Source organism: Strongylocentrotus purpuratus, unplaced genomic scaffold, assembly GCF_000002235.5.
Source record: "Strongylocentrotus purpuratus isolate Spur 01 unplaced genomic scaffold, Spur_5.0 spur5_scaffold_5, whole genome shotgun sequence".
Lineage (NCBI taxonomy): Eukaryota > Metazoa > Echinodermata > Echinoidea > Camarodonta > Strongylocentrotidae > Strongylocentrotus > Strongylocentrotus purpuratus.
The window spans coordinates 35,897,434-35,919,703 of NW_022145611.1; the positions used below are offsets into that span (position 1 = coordinate 35,897,434).

Below are 22,270 nucleotides of genomic sequence, written 5' to 3' on the forward strand. Positions count from 1 at the left end.
GGTCTGAATATTCATTTGCGAGCGAGCAAAAAATTAAAGAAATCTTATAAAGAGGAAAACAGAATCCTGATGGGATTTTAAGCACAATCTGAAAAAGTTTTAGGAACTTAAGTTACATCAACTATAAATTCGAGAAAAAGTTGCTCTTAGCAGCTTCAAAATTAGGGGCACGTATTATGGAGATATGAAAAGGGGGCACATATTATCAGAAGGGAAAGGGACACTTATTACAAATGAAAAGGGCAATTATCAGAGGTGAACAGAGGCACTTCTCGCACTTGCAAATGGACACTTATGAGAATGGAAAAGAAGTACTTATTACACAGGAGAATGGTTACTTGTAGAAGGTAAAGCTACACTTATCATATTTTGATATGGGCATTTGGGGGCAGTTGTCAACATGAAATGGACATTTATCAGAGGTGAAAAGGGGCACTCATTATAAGGGGAAAGGGCTTTTATTACAACAAAAAGGGGGCACTTGTCAAAGTAAAAAGGGCACCTCTCAGATTTTAATAGGGCAATTAGTGGTGGTAAGGGGCACTTATGATAATGCGGAACGGAGACCTATTAGAAAAATGGGGCACTTATCTGAACTAAAGGGGGTCCTTTTCCCATGTAATCTCCGGAAGTGAGGAGTACTAGCACGTTTTCCGGATCACTCGTCTCAGCTGAAAATGGATAATCTCTCAAAGCAAGAAAAAAAGAAAAACAAATAATTCGAATTATTGCTTCGGTGATCACCTTGTTTAACATAAAACTGATTTCTTCCATTATGATTATATCCTCGGTATTATATATACAAATCTTGGGAAACTGTGGGCACATACGAGATAGTGAGGAGAAAAGAGAAGGAATTTGGTTTTCACCCAGTCAATGGGTAAATTGTTCAGGTCCATTGATTAAACAGTATGGAACGTACGAAGATGACGTCAGTAGACGTTGGAGAACTGTGCCATCTGATTGGCTAGTGATGATATAATAGATTACGGGTTTATGAATGAACGGAATGGTGCCCTGATAACTATCTGTACAGTCACATGGTTAAAACTTTTGTTCTGCCTTTATCGCGTCAAGCTTCTTTCAATTCAATTTGTTCTAACATATTCACATCTATCAGCAGGCGCGTACACAGGGGGGGGGGGGGGGGGGGGGGGGGGGGTTTGGGGGGTTAAAAAAAAAATATTCCCATGGTTGACCTAAAAAAGCTGACCTTACCCCCCCCCCCCCCCCCCCCAACGGAGCAAAATGTCAAATTTTCAAATTTCGAGACAAAAAACAAAAAAAAAAAAATGTGTCCTCTTACCCCCCCCCCCCCCCCCCCCCCCCCCCCCGCTAATTCAGCGGTCGGCTGAGTCGTTGCGATTTTTTTGGGACCAAAAAAAAAAAAAAAAAAAAAGTGTCCTCTTACCCTCCCCCCCCCCCCCCCCCCCCCCCCCCCCCCCCCCCCCCGCTTATTCAGCGGCTGGCTGAGTCGTTACGAAATTTTCGCCCGATTTATAAATGTTAAACCCCCCCCCCCCCCCCCCCCTTGAAAAAATCCTGCGTACGCGCCTGTCTATCAGTAAATATTTCTTCTAGAGATACGCTTCGAGAGAATCAAATGAAAAGGGTGTCAGTCCATTGATGAGGGTCGAATTCTCCTAAAGTGATTCTTGATGCTGGGTTTAATGCTCTGACATCATCATGCTTCTATTGTTGCTGACGTTGCTGATGTTTTAGTATTGAAATGGTTTATTGATAACATTTCATTTCGATCAAAGGCCAAATCGCAAAATCTGTTACATGGTAGAATACAAAATAGATGAATCACAACAATCATAATTAACATAATGTAAACAAATAACAAGAGAAGAACATACTAATGAAATAAGTGACATCTAACTAGATATTTCGGAGAATTGAGTGAAACGTTATATTTAAACGTCGGTAAGTTGGTTTGTTGATATTCAATAACGTTTTATCAACATTATTACCTGTGGATGTTGGGGGCGAAACTTGATAAGGATTTTGAACTTGTATAAACATAGTTTTACATAAAACAAAATATGGAGAAACCAGAGATACTTTATAATACTTCGGTGTTAATTTTGGTGTTTCGTTGTACTTGACTTATCATTTGAGCGGGGGCGGAGTCATCACACAAACACGTGGTTTTCAGGTGGACTGCAAAATTGTCCCATACCTAAGAAAGAAGTGATTGATCATGTGACAGGTTAATCACTGTAACAGATATCATATGATAATGTTTGTTTGGCATTGTGTGCGCCCTATATAACTGTTCTCCACTTTATAAGATGACATGAGAAAAATAGAATCAGTTTGCTTATGTGATTGAAAAAAGGACAGGGTCATCTGACCTTTCGGGTTGAATGTGAATGGTTATACCCACGAAAGGGAAATTAATTATCATTATAATTATTATTTCTATTACTATAAATATCAACACTAGGCCTATTATTAAAAACTACACGAACATCGACAATAATGATATTAATAATAAGAAACAAATAATCATAATGATGATAATAATAATAAGAAGAAAAAATCATTACCATAATGATAATGATAATTATGATAAAATTATTAACAAGAAAACGTAAGGGATGCGTTATTATATAGGCTACATAGACTATCGTCATTCCCGAATAGAACGGTGCAAATGTATTGACCCCTTATATCTTAACAACACATCGTTGAGACAACATGCATATGTAAATGTAATTTATCAAGTATTTTTCTATTATTTTTCCTTTTGCTCAGTGTAGCAGATATTTAGGCAAATGGAAGCACGAAAGAGTGGAATGTTACCGACAAGGCTGTGGCAGTCTGTCAAAAGAAACAATGGAAAGGAACGCACACGCACACATCTTTATAACATTATGAAGGAATAAACATCCGGAATGACTACATACATTCACATGGAAAATTTTGAAAGCTTTGGCATATTTTTTGGCACATTGATTGTGGATCAAAGCATACTAGCAGACGATAAAACGAGATATATGGCCGTGCTGCGCAATTGACACTGGAATCCAATGGAAACGCCATGTTCCGCGCACGTACGCACACACATTACGTCGAGAAAGCCATTACAAATACACACCCAAAATGGAAAATGACATCATGGTAGAATGACATCATACACCGAGATTGGGTCGGAGACTTCAAATCGCTAGCGCCCTCACTTGGTTAAGAGTAGAGGGTACATATGGTATATGGACGGTCTGCTTGGCAACTTGGGGGTTAGACGGCGAGCAAACAAGCTGGAGTGAGACATAGACTGAGCTGAAGGAGAAGCGGGTTTTCAGTCAAATAGATGTCTCACGTGCTCATTGCTCAAACAATGACCTCAGCTGGGGAGCCTACAATTTTACTATTGATCACTGGACACAGAGGGGTGAAAAGTAAAACATAATAGAAGCTAGCAATCGGAAGTTGGGACATATTAACGGTTAGACGAGCATTTGGATGCAGTCACATTAACGCGTGTATTCGCCACCTAGCAGACGATAAATTGTCAAACCTGTATACTGCGTTCTTTTCATATACCATCATGGCATTTATAACGAGTCTGTGAGGTTACCAGCTACATGCAAGTGTAGTTGGTAACTGCTAGGTCTTAGCAATATATGATTTGTTTCCTAGCTTGTATTTGAAGAGAGCCCGGATGATAACCTGTTCGCACTCTATGTGTTCTATGTACACGGCCATCCAGAGCCCAGGTCACGTTCGTGAGTAGATTGGACCCTCGTTTTGCCCCTACAGTGTAGCGGTCGTTAAACTGGCCTATCGCCTCACATGAACTCAAAAGCATCTTGCCAGAATACCAGACTATTTTACCTTCCTACGATCAACATCTTAGATTTCAATTTTCTGACTGCCTTGTATTACATCCAGAACAAAAGCAGGAATATATCCGCACTTCAACGCAACATTTTATGAGGTGAGATAGGAAAGAAATTAAGGTACATATTTTGAATTTGACTTGGATATTTTAATGTGCAATTTATTACACGTTATTGATATTTATATAACATTTATAATATTTGTTGATATTGTTATCGTTATATCTTGCTATTTGTCATGTTTCATCATAATATAATATTTTCATTAAAATGCACTTTTATTAATCATGAGTTGGACAGAAAGTAACAAATTGAGCATGCTTATACGGTTTCCAATCAGTGTCATTGGATATCAACATGCAATTAGATAGAATACGTTCATTTATTTTCCAAACAGAAATAATCATTATGCTGTTGTAAAGGGTGTCGCAATAGTGTTTTGAGTCGGGAACAATTTCCGTTTTTTCTGACAGGGTAAAGGATATTTCCCTAAATGAATCCGTATTCTCACAGCAAGTATAAATTTACCGGAAGAAATTTCGTATGAGCATTGTAACATTAAAACCAACATTTTAGTATACTAGACATATTGATAATTAGATGGTGAGCTAAGCAATGAAGTTGAACAATTGAATTTATTTATCATATTGCAGTATAAATTGGATAGCCGATATACCTGAAATACTATGTAATTCGCAATGAATTGGAGCGCTGCAGGCCCGCCATTTTGAACTTGTTGAAAATGTACTCATATGAGATCTCTTTTCATCTCTTTTATACTCATCACCAGGCCTGCTCATCACTTTGCATTTGAGTATAAATTAGTATCGAGTTCCCTTGTTTGTAACTGTACATTCACCTTAAATATCAATTTCGGTCTCGAAATATGAAAAATGATTCGCGTCATGTTCTGCAGTTCACAATGCACTGCCCCTTCACCTACAGCGAGCATGCAGGTTGAGTCAACACAAAGCCCCTGTAGCTCTGGCTCACATACAAAGGCTACTCCGTTCAGTTTGATGGGGAGCACATGCATGCAAGTGGGATTTTCATTGACTTTTGGGGCCATATTTTATTTCATTAATGAGAATTGAATGTTAGTGTTATCAAGATATTATCAATCTGTACAATCTACTTTACAGTAATTAGGAAATAAAAGCTGTCCCTCGATAGCAAACTGTTGAGATTCGACTATTTATTTCCCCCACTTACTCTTGCTGTTCATAACTAGAAATTAACGAATAAAAGTCCTAAATAAATCACATGTCAAATATAGAGAATGTATACAGAATTATCCATTTAACTGAATAAGATATTCAAGCTGGATTTTCCATTAACAATTCAAACTATCAAGTAAGTTATGATTATACATTTGATTTATGTTCTCATTCCAATACATTGACAGTAAAACATTTCTTGATCCGAAATTCATGATAGTTTATTTCTGTATTATCTAAGGATGCGCCGTGGTTGTTTATAATTTCTTTTTACACTATTATTATTCTGTGAAACAACAGGATCATAATTTTAAATGACAAAATATCACTGGCTTCCTAGGTGCCAGTATAACACTACAGATAATATTGTAAATTATATAGGATTTTCTACCTCTGTTAATATGTGCATTGGTCACAATTATGTTGTTATGAACAATTCTTTGAAAACCGATAATGATTGGGAATTTCTGTTTTTTTAATCATTCATGAGACATGTAAATTATCATCTTCAAAAACATATATTATATATGTTTTTTATTATTATCATTATCTTTGCATGAAACACTGACAATATGAGATCCACACTTTATGAGAAGAAAGTACTAGGCGTTTTGATTTTTAAAATTCAAATAACATATAAAAATGTAATTAGAAATCAAGAGCCAATATTTCATATTATATGTCTGTGCGAAAATGTGTTTTGAACGCACTCGCATGAAAAATCTGATTTGCATTCTTCCGATTCACATGATGAATTGACCTATTTGAAACTCATTCATATATTCTTAGCGGTGAAATGAAACATTTCTAATTCAGCGTGTAAATAATATAAATGATTTCATCAGTATCTAAATGGACGGGTGAGAAAAATGAGACACGTGATCTCAGTTATCTCTGATGTTATTACCGAAATGTAATCATTGACATGAATGTAACCTTATTAGTGTTATTTATGTGAATGTGATTACTACATAATGGAGATAAATGTCTGGTAATAAAACAAATATTTAATAATACCTAATATTCATTTATTTCGTTTATTAGTGTTCACCTTACATTTACTACATTTGTATACCTTCAACATATTAGCTTTGTCCCCAAAAATCTACATTCTAAATTTGAAAATCCTTGCTTCGGAACTTTGTTCTTGGTTTATCCGTGGATGTAGCACAAATAGTTTAACCTTGTTATTCAGACAGAAGAACAGACTTCCAAATGATTAAGATGTGTACAGAGTAGTATCAGTTATTAAGAACAGTAAATCTTTATTTTAGTTAACCGAAATATTAAATTAATTTAGTTATTACCTTGAGCAAGAGTGTGTATCATGTAATACGGATTTTGGTTTTTGATTTTGTCATTTTTGTGGGTATGAAATATCAGTGAAATCCTCTTTTCCTTAATTTTTATAGTTTTGCTTGCTTAAATCAAGCACATTTCTTTTTCTTTAAAGTATATAAAAAGCGCAAAATGAGAGCAAGGTATGTGGAAGTAATTTGTATGATTCATGACAAGGAAATTAATAATATATAGATATGACTTGATCCTATACACCTTTGTAGAATGTTTGAAGACTTTCTTGATCATACTTCGTTTTAAATTGGTAGTTTTACAATCTTCTCATTTCACTTTTTAATGTATGTTGTCCCAAAGTTACAAAGGTGTTATTAAAAGTATTTATTATCTAAATAACTTTGGCATGCATGTTGTAAACGCGTCGAGACAAAGCATTGCATTCGGTTGAAGATTTTAGTCAAGATATTTTGACAAAATGAAAGCTTTATATATATATATATATATACATACAGCATTTTTTTTCAAAAAGCTGTGAAGTTTCCGTGAAATTCGAAAGTATGTATCAATTGAGAACGCTTTTGATTGATTATAGTTTATGAAGAAATATGACACATATTATTTTGTTCTTGTAATATGACTACTTCTTTTCATGAACTGTTTTCGTTTGTATGTCTTATCACAATAAACCCGTTACGTGCATTCGTGATAACTCAACATCCGTTTCATTTCTCTTCTTAGTTAATCACTCCCTCAAATGTCCTTTTTCCTGTCAAATGAGTAAAGAAATTGTAGAAAGTTATACATTCCTTCAAAATTCGGAATAGTTTGCATCATGGCATCACAAGCTACAACAGGCATAATGAGGTAGATGATGAATCGTTAAAAGAAATCTCAGCATGTACATGTGTAATCATTATCTTTTCCCGCTTTTCGCAGTTTTTTTGGAAAACGCCATACTGCGAGAACACTCTCCCCGAGACTTGACGGCGTTTACATGCTGCACTTGCAGTTCACAGGGTACAACCGTTTGGCACAGGATCCATTCCCAACCAAACTATTAATTCATAAAGACTAAAAATAATTTCGATTTCAAATTCGGTGCCTCCACGAAATAAAGAATCAACTCTTCTAACAAATCTATCTTAGAAGCTATTTGGTGTAGGTTAAACAATCCCATGATCAGGCAAGTTTACATCCAATCTGATGGTGTATAGGTTAGGACAGGACTACAGGGCGCCATTGTCACTATCCCATAATACTAAGACTTTCGGTTAACTGTACAAACATGAGTGCTCAGCATTCAGATTCGAATTTGATTTAAGCCTGTAAAGGAGTTACAGACTGTTTCCACATCGAATTATACCATATCAATTATTAGTATTTCTAGGATTCGTTGTTTACAAAAAATAGACAATTTCCGATACCAAGCCTTCTGCATTACACTTGCTTTGAAAAGCACATTAATTGTGTCGATACATAACATGTAATCATGTAGGCCTGTATATCAAAATCTTATAATATCATAATATTATAATCTCATAACCATTTTTGCTGGATTTTCTATCAAAAATATGTCATTTTACGCTACTTTTATTAGATTTTCCATCATCGTTTATTCCTACGGGTGTACTTTATTGTATCTGTCATATTCTGTTATTCATGTGCTACACATCTACATTGAAACAAGTATAGACATTTGAATGAAAGACAATCGTAAGGTTTAATTTGTTGTACCATTATGAATATTGCTATTCAATTCAACCGCTTGCCATGTAGTACACGAAACGTTTTTGGATAAAACACAAAAATATACTCATTACCTTCACTTGTAGTTTTCAAGGCGGAGAACAGATGATCTAAATGATTTATAGTTCAAACCTGGTCGACAAAATGTTTTATAATTAACTCATTTCTCGTCAAAATGCAATGTTATGATCTCATAAATCAGTTTTTATAGACGACTTCTTATATATTTTACAATCACACTTGTCCGTATCATCGAGAATTTCTGTGATTGATCTGAAATATTTCTTATGATCTTTATTTCAAGTTTTGCTTTTAACTGCAGGGTCTTGTGATTTTCTTCTGAAATATTTTGTTTGTGCCTTTGATTTACATCGTCACCGCGATCCGATCATGTGAATAGCCTGGTTTGTAAAATGAGATTAAAGATGGTGAAGATTACTGAAATATACAATCCGTTTTGCTCATACTAGTTACAACATGGACCTACTACGAATTAGTAATACATGTAGTAGGTCCATGGTCACAATCACTGTCCTGTCAGTGCTTCTAGCATATTCTAAAACTGCCATGACAGTTTGAAAGAAAGATAACTTTAAAGTGACTCGGTAACACTGTTGAAAATTGATGAAAAAAGTGCAATTTTTTGTATGAAATGTTACTCATTATATTCCTTCTACTGTACTAACCCTCTAACATGCAAAAAGTTCTGAAAAAAATTCTCAAACCACAAAGATATCTATGGTTTTCTTTGAAGGTGTCACTGTGCAACACCCTCTAACAGTGATTAACAGTAAATTCTCCAAACTATTTTTGAATTTTCTCAACTGTTTTTCCATGAAAAAGGGCAAAAGACAGGCTTTAAAAAATATTTCAACACTTAAATGTCTGGAAACGTTATATAGAGACATTTTATTGCATCGTGACGATTTACATTAACCTAAAATGTAATTATATAGTAATAATATAGTTAGAACAATTAAAGAATCGATCAGATCAGTTTTTCCCAATTTATATAATTAATAATGGTCCATTTTCACTCAAACTTTCAGACTATCTTTATTGTACATCTAAAATTGAAGTCACTACCTTAGCACCTCTTTCTCTCATCTGAATGTTACAAAGTCCCTTTTATATAAAAAAAAATCGCCCAAAAGTTAGAAGAAAGTCCAGTTTGTATATACATGTAACTTTCCGTACACTTCTTTGTTGTGAATATTCCAAGGAGATTTGAGAACCGACTCTTGCAAATTTAGAATTCGAATTTTGAGTTGTCGTGACAAAAATGTCATGAAAGTTTGAACGAAAGAACATAGCACCCCAAAGGAAAAAAACGTCCATTTTGCATACGTTCCAGTCAGTAAGAAATACTTTATTTCATGTACTTAGAGGTTTGGGTGCATATTCCAAATTGATTTGAGAAGAGACTTTTAGTCAATTGTAGAGTATCTTACTGGTTTCCCTGTATATTTTGATAACTTCATATTTTCTTCTCTTTTGCAAATTTCGTTTCTGAATGCTGAATTCTAAATGTTTTCGAAAATCAAAAAAGTACATGTAATTAATTATTGTGCTTGGTTTCTGCAGCCACTTTACTGTACTGCTTTACAAAGCGTAAAACAATAAATGGAGTAACATTCAAACAGTTTCAGCAACTTAGAATAATGCTCTACTAGATAATTATTGCAGCATATATGGGAAACTCACATTTTTAATCAGAAAACAAGTAGTGTAACTTTGAGTAGATTAACATCAAATCATTTTCAGGTTTCATACACAGTTAGAATTAACTTTTTATGTGAGTTTTAATGGATTTTTCTTAGAGAACTGTAATAATGTTGGATACTCATTCAAAGAATGATTTAAAAAATGATAGTAGACATCTTATCTAATCTATACAGTTAGACCGAATTTACATAAATCATCAATAATGAGGTGATGTGAGCAATCGGGTACTCGTCTGGCTCTCAATACTTTCGTCATGCGCGTGAATAAAAACATAAATGCAACAATAATTGTCGCCGCGTTGTGTGTAAGTGCGACCCTCCTCTCTGTTCTCGATGCAGGCTCGGGTTCAGGGGAAGACACTCCGTTCCTCGAGGATCCTAAACACGTTATTACGACACACTTTTCGCAAAGAGTAGGGTGTCTGCTTACAAAACTAGTTGAATATCTCTACAGATCTTTGTGATAGGCTGCATAAGCCCTTTGAAGATTACAAGAGAAGAAGAATCCATACCGAGGATTCAGGTAAAGGTAAAAGATAAATTATGATTTATGAGCCTCATTTTACCAACTCCGATAAGGATGTATTCATGAAGATAAATTGAGTCATCATAACTTCCACGTGCACGCATTCGTTTAAAGCATGATTCTAATCCAATGAATGGGATGTAATGAAATATCTTTAGCCATGTTAGTTTTTATCATTTTATTTAAACATTTTATATAAAGATTAATAACATCATGCACAGTAACTTTAAAAAAAAGAGAAAGATGACGAACAATAAATCCTGCTGCAGTGAATTTTAACAGTCTCCCGGTCAGTTCCTGAATATCATTCGAATTTTTGTTGTGTTCATGTGTAGGTGATCATGCGAGATTTGTAATTTTGTCAAATGAATGTGTGTTTATCTTTTGTAATTGATTGTTATAAACATGGAGAAGAATAAAGCTTCGAATTAACGTGAAGACATTATAAACAGAGGTGTACTGTTAAAGGAAATCTTTTAATATCCGTGGCTCCAATGTAATTCGAAAGAATTGGACATGGAATATACCTGCTCCCTGTTTGCTTTGGTACAAAAGCTATATCTTAAATATCTAACACCTTTAATCAAAATGATGCTGACATTATATTTATTTATTTGCAACAGCTTCACTAAAAAATAAAAATTAATACCATTTAAAGGGGGAGCTGCTCTTTCAATAGTATTTACAAGCGAAAAAAGAGCATTAATTAAGCTAAACGTTTACAACTTTACTTTGAATCATATTCCATTTTTCTATCCTTGAAAATTTGACATTTTTGTCGTTTTGAAAGTTTTGAAAGTTTGACTAGAAACAATCTGATCATTTCATTCCATTCTTTACGAAATAAAAGTTTAGTTTGTGAACCATCGTAACGCTTTTTCAGTTAAATTCCATATCTCCTCGTATATCATTGACGTACAGGACGTTGTGTCAAAGTTTTACTCTTACGAAATTCTTTTATTCTGCTATTAAGACAGTCCCAAAACGATGGGAAATATAAGCATTTTATGAATGTGTACATTTGTTAAAGATGTGCAAATCCATCCCTAATGGTTTATGGGATTGGATCACTGCCCAGCCGACCCTGTTACTCACTTGAATCCAAGAAAGACGTGATTCATTGGCTGTGTAAGTAAAGGGAAAGTTGCAAACGAAAGTTTTTGGGGTCTCGGATAATGTTTATCGTTATGGCAATTTCATACAGATTTTACAGTCTATTTGTCAGTCCTTTTCCTTATCTCCTTTTCTCCATATCCTCCGTTTCAACCATTTACACGTGTTAGCAAACGTGGTTCAGTGTCGACATGACAAAGGAGAGAAAATAATCTTCTTCTTTGACAGACCTATTAAATATGTATTATTCAGATATTATGTGTATTGTAACACGTTCGCAAATTTTGTACTTGAAATTGAGCATAAAAATAGAATCATTATCGCAATTGATCATAATAGTTGATGACATAGTTTCTAATACATTTTATATATCGTTCCTAACTCTGATTAGTTGCTTTTATTGTAATGATTATTCATTATCATTATCATTATTATTAATCATTGTTATTATTATTATTATTAGTAGTAGTAGTAGTAGTAGTAGTAGTAGTAGTAGTAGTAGAAGTAGTAGAAGTAGTACATGTAGTACTCTTTATTAAATCATTACTGAACATTTATTCTCATTTGAACCGGATGTGATATATCTTGATAAAGTACAATGGATTATAAATCGGCAGTTGAATGTGCCCATTGTATTTATAAGTCTAAAATATAAGTTTAAGTCCACCCTAAAAACATATCTATTTCAATTAAGTAAAAGGAACTCAGTACCCTATTTTTTCTCTTTGCTTTTCTTTCTTAGCGCTTAGGGACATACTTTGTAATGTGTTATGCGCTATATAAAAATGGATTATTATACATTGAAGTTTTAACAATTAATTAAAAAGTAGCCTATTTTTATAATTTTGTTTCAAGTTACGATATTACTTTTTTCTTCTTCTGATGTTGCAATAATCATTGCAGAATGACAAGTTTGATTTTGAATATCTATATTTTTGCCTCAAGAAAATTGGGTGAATATAGATATTAATGATCTATACTTTGAAAATCGGTACTATGTGTGACAGTTGATTATATGAGAATGCGAACTCCGTAATGTAAATGTGACAAAGTGAGCAATAATCTTATATATAATTTGAATTAAATGTTCATGTATATAGGACTACCATAAAATACCTTCCGGTAAACTTATAAGTTGAATGCAACGAAGTGACAAACTGTATTTCTAGTACGATAATCGTTTTCATTGCCGACTCAAAAGCTTGGAACAATATGGAACCAAAAGAACCGCTATTCCATACATTAACACAATCAATATGTAGTATTGTTTATAATCATGAATTTTTAAGAAGTTTCGGTTGAGATTTAAGACGGATTTTGATAAAAAGAATGATTTAGAAGCCAAAATGCGTAATGAAATTTGGTTCTTGAAAACGGGCTTTTCATTCTTAAATTTTAATATAACTATGATACACTTATACGATGTTATGCTCCAAATCCCATTTTTATATTCAAATGATATTCAAGGCTTCATGATAATGCCCATGATATATTCCTATAGCTAAAACCACAAGCTTTTCACCTCTAACGAGTGGCCCAGATTTGCCCCTTAATAGTTTTACTTCTGACCTAGTTCACTGATTAAACACTGTCAACGTGTAAACCCAAGATAGACATCAGGGCTGGAAATGTAATTGTATTTTATTTGCAATTGATTAGATGACGGACATTTGCATCACCCTTGCCCGAACAAATTGTCATTAATCATTGACCGATAGCAAAATCATTTTTTTTTCTGGGAAATGGAGGGTGAAATCTATGAATTACACCCATGCATTTGGATAAATAGCAAAACTATGAAAAAGTACATTATGCTGTTCCATGTTATACATTATAGACTCTGGTCGTGGACGCTTGCGGTCGTTGGGCGGAAATACTGCTTATGTCTGATCCTGTACAATTATGACATCACACCTGTTTCGGTTTTATGCATTTATATGAAATATCAGTCTTATGGAATTGCACAACTAACGGACATTTAAAAATTTAACGAAAAGTCAAGCAGTGAACAATTTGATTGTTATTCTAGGAAGAAAACGATTATCATTGCCCCCACATTGCATCATTACCAAAATTAATATTCAATTTAGTTCATGCAGTGCAGGGCTAAAATGTGCCCATTATTGTATGAAGGTGTGGTATACAATCTTTAAGCTAATGGCGAACAAAGTAAAATGCCATGGTTTATTGAATAAAACGAAACTTAATGGAGTTGATACATCAATATAAATAGTGAGCCAATCGTAAATTCGTTAACCATGCAGAAGTTATTACGCCCAGCTACGCCCTAAAAATTTCATTCAAATAACCAATTACAACTACATCTTGAATTGAATTGAAGTTGAGTTCAATTCAATTCAAAGTTTATTCAACACTCTTTATGAAAACATTTAAAACATATAAATACAGCATTTGGGATAGGAAGAAAGGAGGGATTCCGTAAAGGAAAGCCTACCCCTAAAACACACACATACAGGAGAAAAAGAAGCAAGAACAAAAGAACAGAACAAAAAACATACTAAAACATATGCGCTTAAAGATCTAATACATTTAATAAACTAATGCCTGTGATTGTGACTATTATCTTTTGTCGTTATGCATTCTTATACTGCTGCAAAGATATTGTATAATGTTGCTTTAGATACATTGCACCCCCCCCCCCTCTCTACATTATCCTTCAGTTTAAATAAAGTCTGTGTCAATCATCGTTTCTGTGTAGGAATAGGAAATTTAAGAACAATTTACAACGGTAATACAGTTTAATTGTGTACATTTCTTTGTAAGCACATGTAGTTTGCTTAAGTAATAAAATGTAATATATGTTTGCACACATGTAGGCAAGCTGTAACCACTGTATGTGTGACTCGAAAATCCCGCGCATTTCGCTATCGCCGGGTACAATAGGCTATCGCAAACAATGACCTCGCAGCTTGCGTATCGTTGCTAAGGGCATTTTGACGTCACGATGTCGTCTGGCCTCCCGGCTGGCCCATTGATACTGATAACACTTCCTAGCAACCAGTACAATACTAAATTGTGACGTCAATCTTATCTGTTCGAGTACTCTGGCAGTTGTAATGTTATGCTGGTAGTGTGACTGCTAATAAGCGATGACATCATTTTTCCACTGTGATCGCGGAAAAATTTCACGACGGACGAAGCATACGGGAAGAGACATGACGTCACGAATTCTCTTCGGGTTATTGTTTGGATATCGGCCAATAAAAAAAGAAGCCATGAATGAAACGATCAAATCCTTGTCTGTTGTTTACCTGCGGATATTTTTAGATCTGATCGATGATGTGAAGCACGTGTATTTATTGTCAATTCATGAGTGGAATGATTCCAAAGCAGAAAGGGGTAAATTTCCATACCCTCCCCGTATTCTCACCCTTCAAAGAGTGGAAAATTTTGGTCACCCTAATATATAGGCTATATCACTCTATGGGTGTGACATGGGTGTGGTAACAAACAAGTGGATGTATCATCAAATTAACTCCACCTATTATACATATAACTTAATCTATATCCTTATCAATATTTTGTAACATTATCCGAAGATAAGTTTTGTTGATGTTAAGGTCACACACCGGATCCACCCGCGTATGAACTAGGCTTTTTACGTTATCATTTCATTTGCTCATAGTCCATCTAATTTCTTAACCTGTGAGGTATCTTTTTATCATTTAATTCAGCACTACTTGAGTTTTGTGATACATTTCTTCTTGTGGACTTATCGAACTGTACTTTTTAGATTATATCGTTTGATGACTTATTGTACCTGTCTGCTAAGAAAGCATATATAGGGTTACTACATGAAAGGGATTGATATATTCAGTGTTCCATTTAGGCCGGCTTATTGAAAATGTATTATTTGATTACAAATTGTATCCGGAATGACTCTACATTAATTAATGAAAATGTGAACGCACAACAGCTCTTAAATGTTACGTTAAAAAGAGTGTCAATGGTTTTGTTATTTACCCGCATGCTTTGTTTTTGCAATTCAAATCATTGCTAAGATTGTTTTTAAGGTATAAATTAGAAAATGATACTAAGCTAGAAGAATTGTTGAATATACTTAAATTTTCAGCCAATGTTTTTTTGTTCATTCAATCACTGAGTAATCAATGTAAATATGTATTGAAATTGTGGAAATAAAAAATCGCTTGAGGAAAAGAGAAACCAAAAAAAAGCTTACTAAGTCAACAGGTGGCCGGTAACTTTAAGTCTTCGAAGGGATATTGCCTCACCAAAGGGCAATAGCGAATCTATTTGGGTTCGAACCCGGGTCCTTCAAGTTACGAGACCACTGAGCCATCTCACCTCCTGTAATACCTTTATAAAGTTTGATTTACGGCTTTCCATTTTAGCTGTGAGTGTTTTTGCTCTTTATTTTATAATAGGAAAATAAATAAATAAATGAATATAGGATAACCGACAGGCTTTTTTTCAGGTGACGCGGAAGTTTATCATATTCGTTATCCCACATTAAATTGACAAACTGATTTAATCCTTTTCAAATACGACTTTGAAATTCTTTGAAATATCTTTTCTCCAGCCGAATAGTCATTTCTTGAATTTTGTCTATATTATGTCTTGCAGCTTTACACCTTCGATTGTTTTCAAGCTGAGAAGAATCGATGGGGCTCTACTCGAAATCACATATCGAACGCAATTCACCTACGGAAGAACCGGTTTTTCATATAGGTAGGATATAGTATTCTTACCCAGCATGCCCTGCGGCGTACCCAGAATTTACTAACCAGTGGCAAGGTGTTCCTGTAACCCTTCAGACACTCTGAAACGTAACCTCTATTACTTTAAAGATATTTTGAAATGTATCATGGGGGCGTATAGGCCGGCTCCACCCAATGGCGGATAAGCCACACATGTCCACTTACGAGGCCTATAAACATGGCAAGACAAATAAAATGGATTTTGTGGACACTTTATAAAAGGATCTTTGTATACCTATATTTCTTTGGTAAACAGTGACTCTAATTAGTGCGCACTAATTAATAAGCAAGCACATAGAAAGCATATTGGTCTATTAAATGTTGACTGATATATATTTATATTCAACCCATAACATAAAGTCGTGTTTGGACTTATTTTTATTATTGGAGAACATCATATTCGGGAATAACAACGGTTGCCAGTTCATTGTTAATTCTGGTATTATTTTTCGTCTCAACATTTGGATCATCTACTTATTACTTTTCAGAAAATGTATAACAACAAAAATAAAAATAATAATTAAAAATTCCAAAAAATTCCAACAATAATGAAACATACCCAACTGTAGATTGTGTAGAAACTAGATAGTCCCCAGAATTTTATTTAAAGCTATTTCCTTAAATTTCTTTGACTTTCTACAGAGTTTGGAGATATTATGATGAAAGGAGGTGGTCGATCAAGTCCACAACCTGCTAGTAGTACGTCAAACAGTATCAGCAATACCCCTCCTACCACCCCTCTTACACCTGGTACCCCACTCAGTGGCCCCGGAACCCCTTTTATACCCAGCGGGTCACCATACCCTGCCTCCCAACCACCACTTGGACCTCCGACCACGCCCAGCTACCCAGGATCATACAGACACCGTCTTCCATCGTTCACGGAGAGCGATTCCCAGTCGTCGACTCGCGACACGTTGTCGGACGATACAGCGTCACAGTCGGACTCGCAGAGCGATGTCGCATCTGTAGGAAGCAGTAGCACGGCAGAATGGGTGAACTTTGACATCACCCCTCTCGTTAAGAAAGAGCTCAAGGACGCCATCATTAACAGGAGAAAGACAAGGGGATTACCCGATGTCAGAGTCGACTTTACTCCACGACTTCCAGACAAGGTAAGAGTCTATCAAAGTCTATCACAATTATTTAAGAGGATAAAGGGAAGTTCACAGGTTTTCAAAGAAGTAGTGCGGGGTGTTAAATAAAATGAGCATAATGCTGTATATTGTATATATCTTTATCATATTTGTTCGGCAATTCAATATCAATTATCATGTGTATTTTTTGTATAAGCATCAATTAAGGATGTTTAGCAAATAACCAAGAGTTATGAAAGAAAGAATATCTGGAATGGGAGTACGGGAAATTACCGGCAAACAATAGTTACGGCCTCGCCCCATCCCCTCATGTTGATAGACTCGAACTGGCGGGTGCAACACTTAACCATATAGGACGAAAAGGATGTGTGTGTGTGTGTGTGTGGGGGGGGGGGGGGGGCTCATATTCTTTCTTTGGGGGCGACCATAACATAGAGTTGAATTCTATGATTGTTACAGAGCAATTCTTAAATGTTAGTGGGATTTTTTCGCCTCGCCTGTTTCAATACGCTTATCCAAGCCACTCAAAGAAGATTTTCTAAGTATGGAGTGACTTAGTATAATGTAGCCAGTCAGGAATGCCTGTAGTTCCATCCCCAAACTCTATTCACCACAGATAAAAGTCCTAACAAGAGATGGTGAATGTAAAAAGAAAAAAAAAGTTAAAGAGATGCGGCAACGTAGTGGTTGCATGTGAAAGGGGAGACTATTATAATGTCTTTGAGTTCCCTCAAAGTACCAACAAAAAGACTGACGTCATCGCATAATAACTATTACATAACGTATTGTATTCTTGATCCCATCGAGGACACGGTGGTTTGAAACCATGGTGTTTCGTATTGTGCTCATGCTTTTCATGCCTATTGCGTATTGACAGCTATGCATGACAATATACAGCTAAACAATTCAGTATCAAAAGTAAAAATGAAAGAATGATACGAAAATGCGGGAATCACTATAACTGAAATCACACCTCTTTGCATACACGAGACCAATTTTTTTACAATCCCACGTCATTTTTCTTCTTTTTTTTGGGGGGGGGGGAGGGGATGCTTACCATATGCTTGCCATATTTTTCTCTTTAAAAATTAATTTATATTCCTGAAGAAAATATCTTAGTTTTTCATCGATGAGTGATTTATTCATATTTTTCTCTCTTTTCTCTTTTTGACTGTTGATCCAGCTCACACCTGAAGAAGAAGTAAGACGTCGCCTTCAAAAGGAGAGAAATCGTGATGCTGCCTCCAAGTGTCGAAGTAAAAAGAGAAATGCAGTGGGTCACCTCGTAGAAGTAAGTACCGCTCATTCACGATTATTCTCTTTGACCCAACCCATCAAGCAAGCAAGCAAGCATGCCCCTTAAAAAATTACGACAACAAAACACGAATTGTATGATCATATATCATACTAAAATACGTTGTCAAGATATCTGAGCACGGTATTGGTTTCTAACTGAAAATAGACAGTTAGAGAGAGACAAAGTATGTTGAAGGGCTTTTGCGTTATTCAGGACATTTATTTGTAAAAAACTTGAAGCTTTACAGATACTATTCACTTTCTTATACAAATTTGTCATGTTGGAAACGTGGATCTTATTCTTAATAACCCGATGAACATTATATGAAACATGTCCGGAATACCATTAAGAAACGAAAAACGAATGGAAAGAAAAAAACAAAACTTGAAAACAAATTATGGTTGGCATGTTTGTTCTGAAGGATTGTGAATATTCTCTTTGTTCTCATATGAAATGGAAGTATTCTTCACATGCTGTTGTTAAAGAATGCAGACTTCTGTAACTATTGTTCTGAAATCAAATATTTCAGTTTTACCTATAAGTTACACCACAAGGGCCTCGTGTATACAAGACAGCGCCATATGCTTACACCGACACGCAGTAACTATAGAGAATGATGGAATGATAATGTATGTATATTAGTATCTTATTCTTCTTTTCTTATTTTCTTTTCAAGGAAGCACAGCAGCTTGAAACAGAAAATATGAAGCTTCGAGAAGAAATGAAAGCACTTGAATCGGAACGAAGCCAGCTACAATTCCTGCTTGACATGCATTCTCCTAAATGTATGATACAGCAAGCATCACCACCAGTATTTCACACATCACCAAGCGTCCCAATCACTGATTCAACTTGCGAATCGATACCAGTCCCACCTATCATCCAGTCACCAACTCGTGAGGTGATAAACATACCAATGTTGAGCGAAACTGAGATGACAGGAGCAAAGACAGGGGCGACGACGCCTATGACAGAGTCGACATCGCCTTACGGATCATCATACTTTCCTCCGACACCATCAACAACTCATAGCCGTAGTTGCACGGAGCCTTCGACTCCTGCGACTCCGACGAGCGTCATGGATGCACCCGTATTTCCAACCATGTCATTCAGCGCGATTCCCTTGACAACTGTCGCAGATCCTATTTACCAGGACACATCCGCCAGTGTCTCGCTCGTCGCTTCTCTTGCCAATAGTTCTACATGCACTCTAACCGATGCATTTGCCATTTCAGACATTGAGGGTTTTCATCCTGTTGTACCTCCCACGCCTGAATTGCTAGATGATCATGATGACCCTTTATCCGAGTCTTTCGTCAAACAGTATCTTGGTGCGGATCCATTTTTTTCTACAGACTTTTCCTTGCCGACTATAGCGGACAACTTAACTGTCCCGGACAGTTTTATTAGTTGTAGATCAGGTCCAGGAAACATACAGACGTCCGATGAAGCATGCTTTGAAGAATTGGGACTGGTCAAACCTTCGACATCAGAGAGACCAATTAGCACAGAATCTTACACTGTACACACTCGGCCTCTGTTAGACAGTCAATTCCCTCAAGGCGAAGGGGAGACAGTAACCCCCCTTTCAAGAGCTGACGATCCCACTCCTGACACTCCTGTAACTCTGTCATTATCAGCCTTGCTTGGTGTCTCATTCGAAGGTATGGATGATGAGACGATAGATGACGCGTCCATTTTCAGTACATCTTCCCATGGTGCAATAGGTCTATAGAGTTCATAAAAGTTGTTATTAGGACTTTTAAATACATGTCATATTATAGGTGCACTGTGATGAGATTGTGATCTAATCAAGAGATGATTATAAATTCACAGGAGAATGAAGACATATTAAAAATGTTCGTCTTAAATTTCCAATAACTCTGATTGTGTCACACAAGAGAGCTATCCTTGCTTTGGATCAATTAGATAAGTATCATTAATGAACCTTGATTACGATTGAATTTTGTTTACCAACAATATTTTGCTGCTTCGTGGTTTCTCAATGAATCTCTCATTACAAGACAGACAACGTCATGAAGAGACAAGAAAATGATGGTTATGCGAATTGATGGAAAAGGGGATTAATTTTAGAGAAAAAAAGAGGAAATATATAAGGTGAGGTGGAGGATTACGATTATGTTTTAATTAATACATGAGTGTGTGTATCATCATTCAACTCAATTTTTAAAGGCATTCCAACATTCTACTGCTTTCACCGAAACAGACCAAATACTATACTACTAATTCATCCTGCAGATTTTAGCCCAGCCATTATTCCCATTACCCCCCCCCCCTCCTTCCCTCAGAGGGGGAGAAAGCCCAGGACGGGGAAGGGGGGGGGGTCACCAATAGTTTTCTTTCTTGTTTATTTTCTTTTCCCTCCTATCCCCTCCTTTTTTTCTTGATCGCGTTAGGGGCGGGGGTCCCTGTTGGCCTGTCGATCCCAGGCTCCACCTGTGATTAAAGACTTGTGTCAAATACTCTTGTATCTTTCAAAATGCAATGGCGCCCTCCTCTCGAGAATCTCGGCGCATTGCATTTATCGCTGTGACGAGTACTCTTTAGCAGCTGAAATAGATTATCATTATCTCGATTCTAATCTTAGTCAGCAATCTGTATAGTTTTATTATTTTGATCTAATATTGTTTAGCTGATGATTGAACGAATTTTTTTATGTTATTTTTCATCAAATGAATTTAATTTATCATTCATACCAAATAATTTATGCATATTTAAAATGTATTATTTTTAAAATTCATGAATCAGATTAGTCAAATGCAGTTTGTATTTATCAATTTAGAATATAGCTAATGATAACTTTTATATGTTTCTAACCGAATTACTCAAAAAAAATTTAAAGTGTGAAATCAGTATATCTCTTCCTGAAATATGTACATGTATATTTATTTGAATGTCATCCAATCATCTTTCAATGAAAGACGGATATTACCTGAAATATTTTTTTCATCAGTCAAGTCTGCTTTGTGGTGCAGGTGTAAGTTGGCCATTTTTGCAGCTGTTATGACTCCTTAGATTGATCAATGTGAAGAAACATGTATAAACTGTATCTATAAAAAATAAAAACATTGTCACAATACTTCATGAAAAGAGGTAAGAAGAAAATATTCCAACTCTATGGGGCAACTGTGTATGTGATATTTTGCTCGTGGTTTATCTTAAATTTGATTCTCTAATTTTATTCATTACAGGCAGGCTATTACGTACGTTCTTTCTTTCTTTTCTTTTTAGAGCGTTTTGATAGCTTTGTTCTATTCTTTTACTTTTCATTTGAACTGAACTATTTAATATATGGATAAGAAAAAGAAAGATTATTAGCGGTACGAATTTCGCACAAGCTACCTCTATACATTCATGTTGTTCATTTATTTCTCGCTTAACGGTTACATTATGTATAAGTTCATGTTTATTGGAAAGCCCGATTTTGAGGTCCTCTTTCTCAATGCGGCAGGTGCTAATATACTGGTGGACATAGACAGTGGCGTACGCAGGATTTTTTCAGGGGGGGGGGGGGGGGGGTTTTAAAAATTTCGCAACGACTCAGGAAAATTTGGAAATTGCGCCGGCCAAAAAGTCGCTCAGTGGGGGGGGGGGGGGGGGTAAGCGGACACTTTTTTTTTAGGGAGTAAGTCGCTCAGTGGGGGGG

General features: G+C 35.6%; 1 protein-coding gene across 1 annotated transcript; it reads left to right on the forward strand.

Moving 5' to 3' along the window:
• The first annotated feature begins 3,131 nt into the window (after positions 1–3,131).
• On the forward strand, positions 3,132–22,094 carry LOC100890529 (proto-oncogene c-Fos). The gene is made up of 5 exons (XM_030999258.1): positions 3,132–3,946; positions 16,076–16,180; positions 16,852–17,324; positions 18,490–18,597; positions 19,280–22,094. The coding sequence occupies exons 2-5, from the start codon at positions 16,114–16,116 to the stop codon at positions 20,336–20,338; spliced, it is 1,707 nt and encodes a 568-aa protein (XP_030855118.1). The 5' UTR covers positions 3,132–3,946; positions 16,076–16,113; the 3' UTR covers positions 20,339–22,094.
• Positions 22,095–22,270: the final 176 nt, after the last annotated feature.

Bases quoted from the DNA above. Each gene is read 5' to 3' on its own strand.
- LOC100890529 (XM_030999258.1), top strand. From the start codon at position 16,114: ATGGGGCTCTACTCGAAATCACATATCGAACGCAATTCACCTACGGAA. The intron at 17,325-18,489 runs GTAAGAGTCTAT...CTGTTGATCCAG, and splicing joins CTCCACGACTTCCAGACAAG to CTCACACCTGAAGAAGAAGT. The intron at 18,598-19,279 runs GTAAGTACCGCT...TTTCTTTTCAAG, and splicing joins CAGTGGGTCACCTCGTAGAA to GAAGCACAGCAGCTTGAAAC.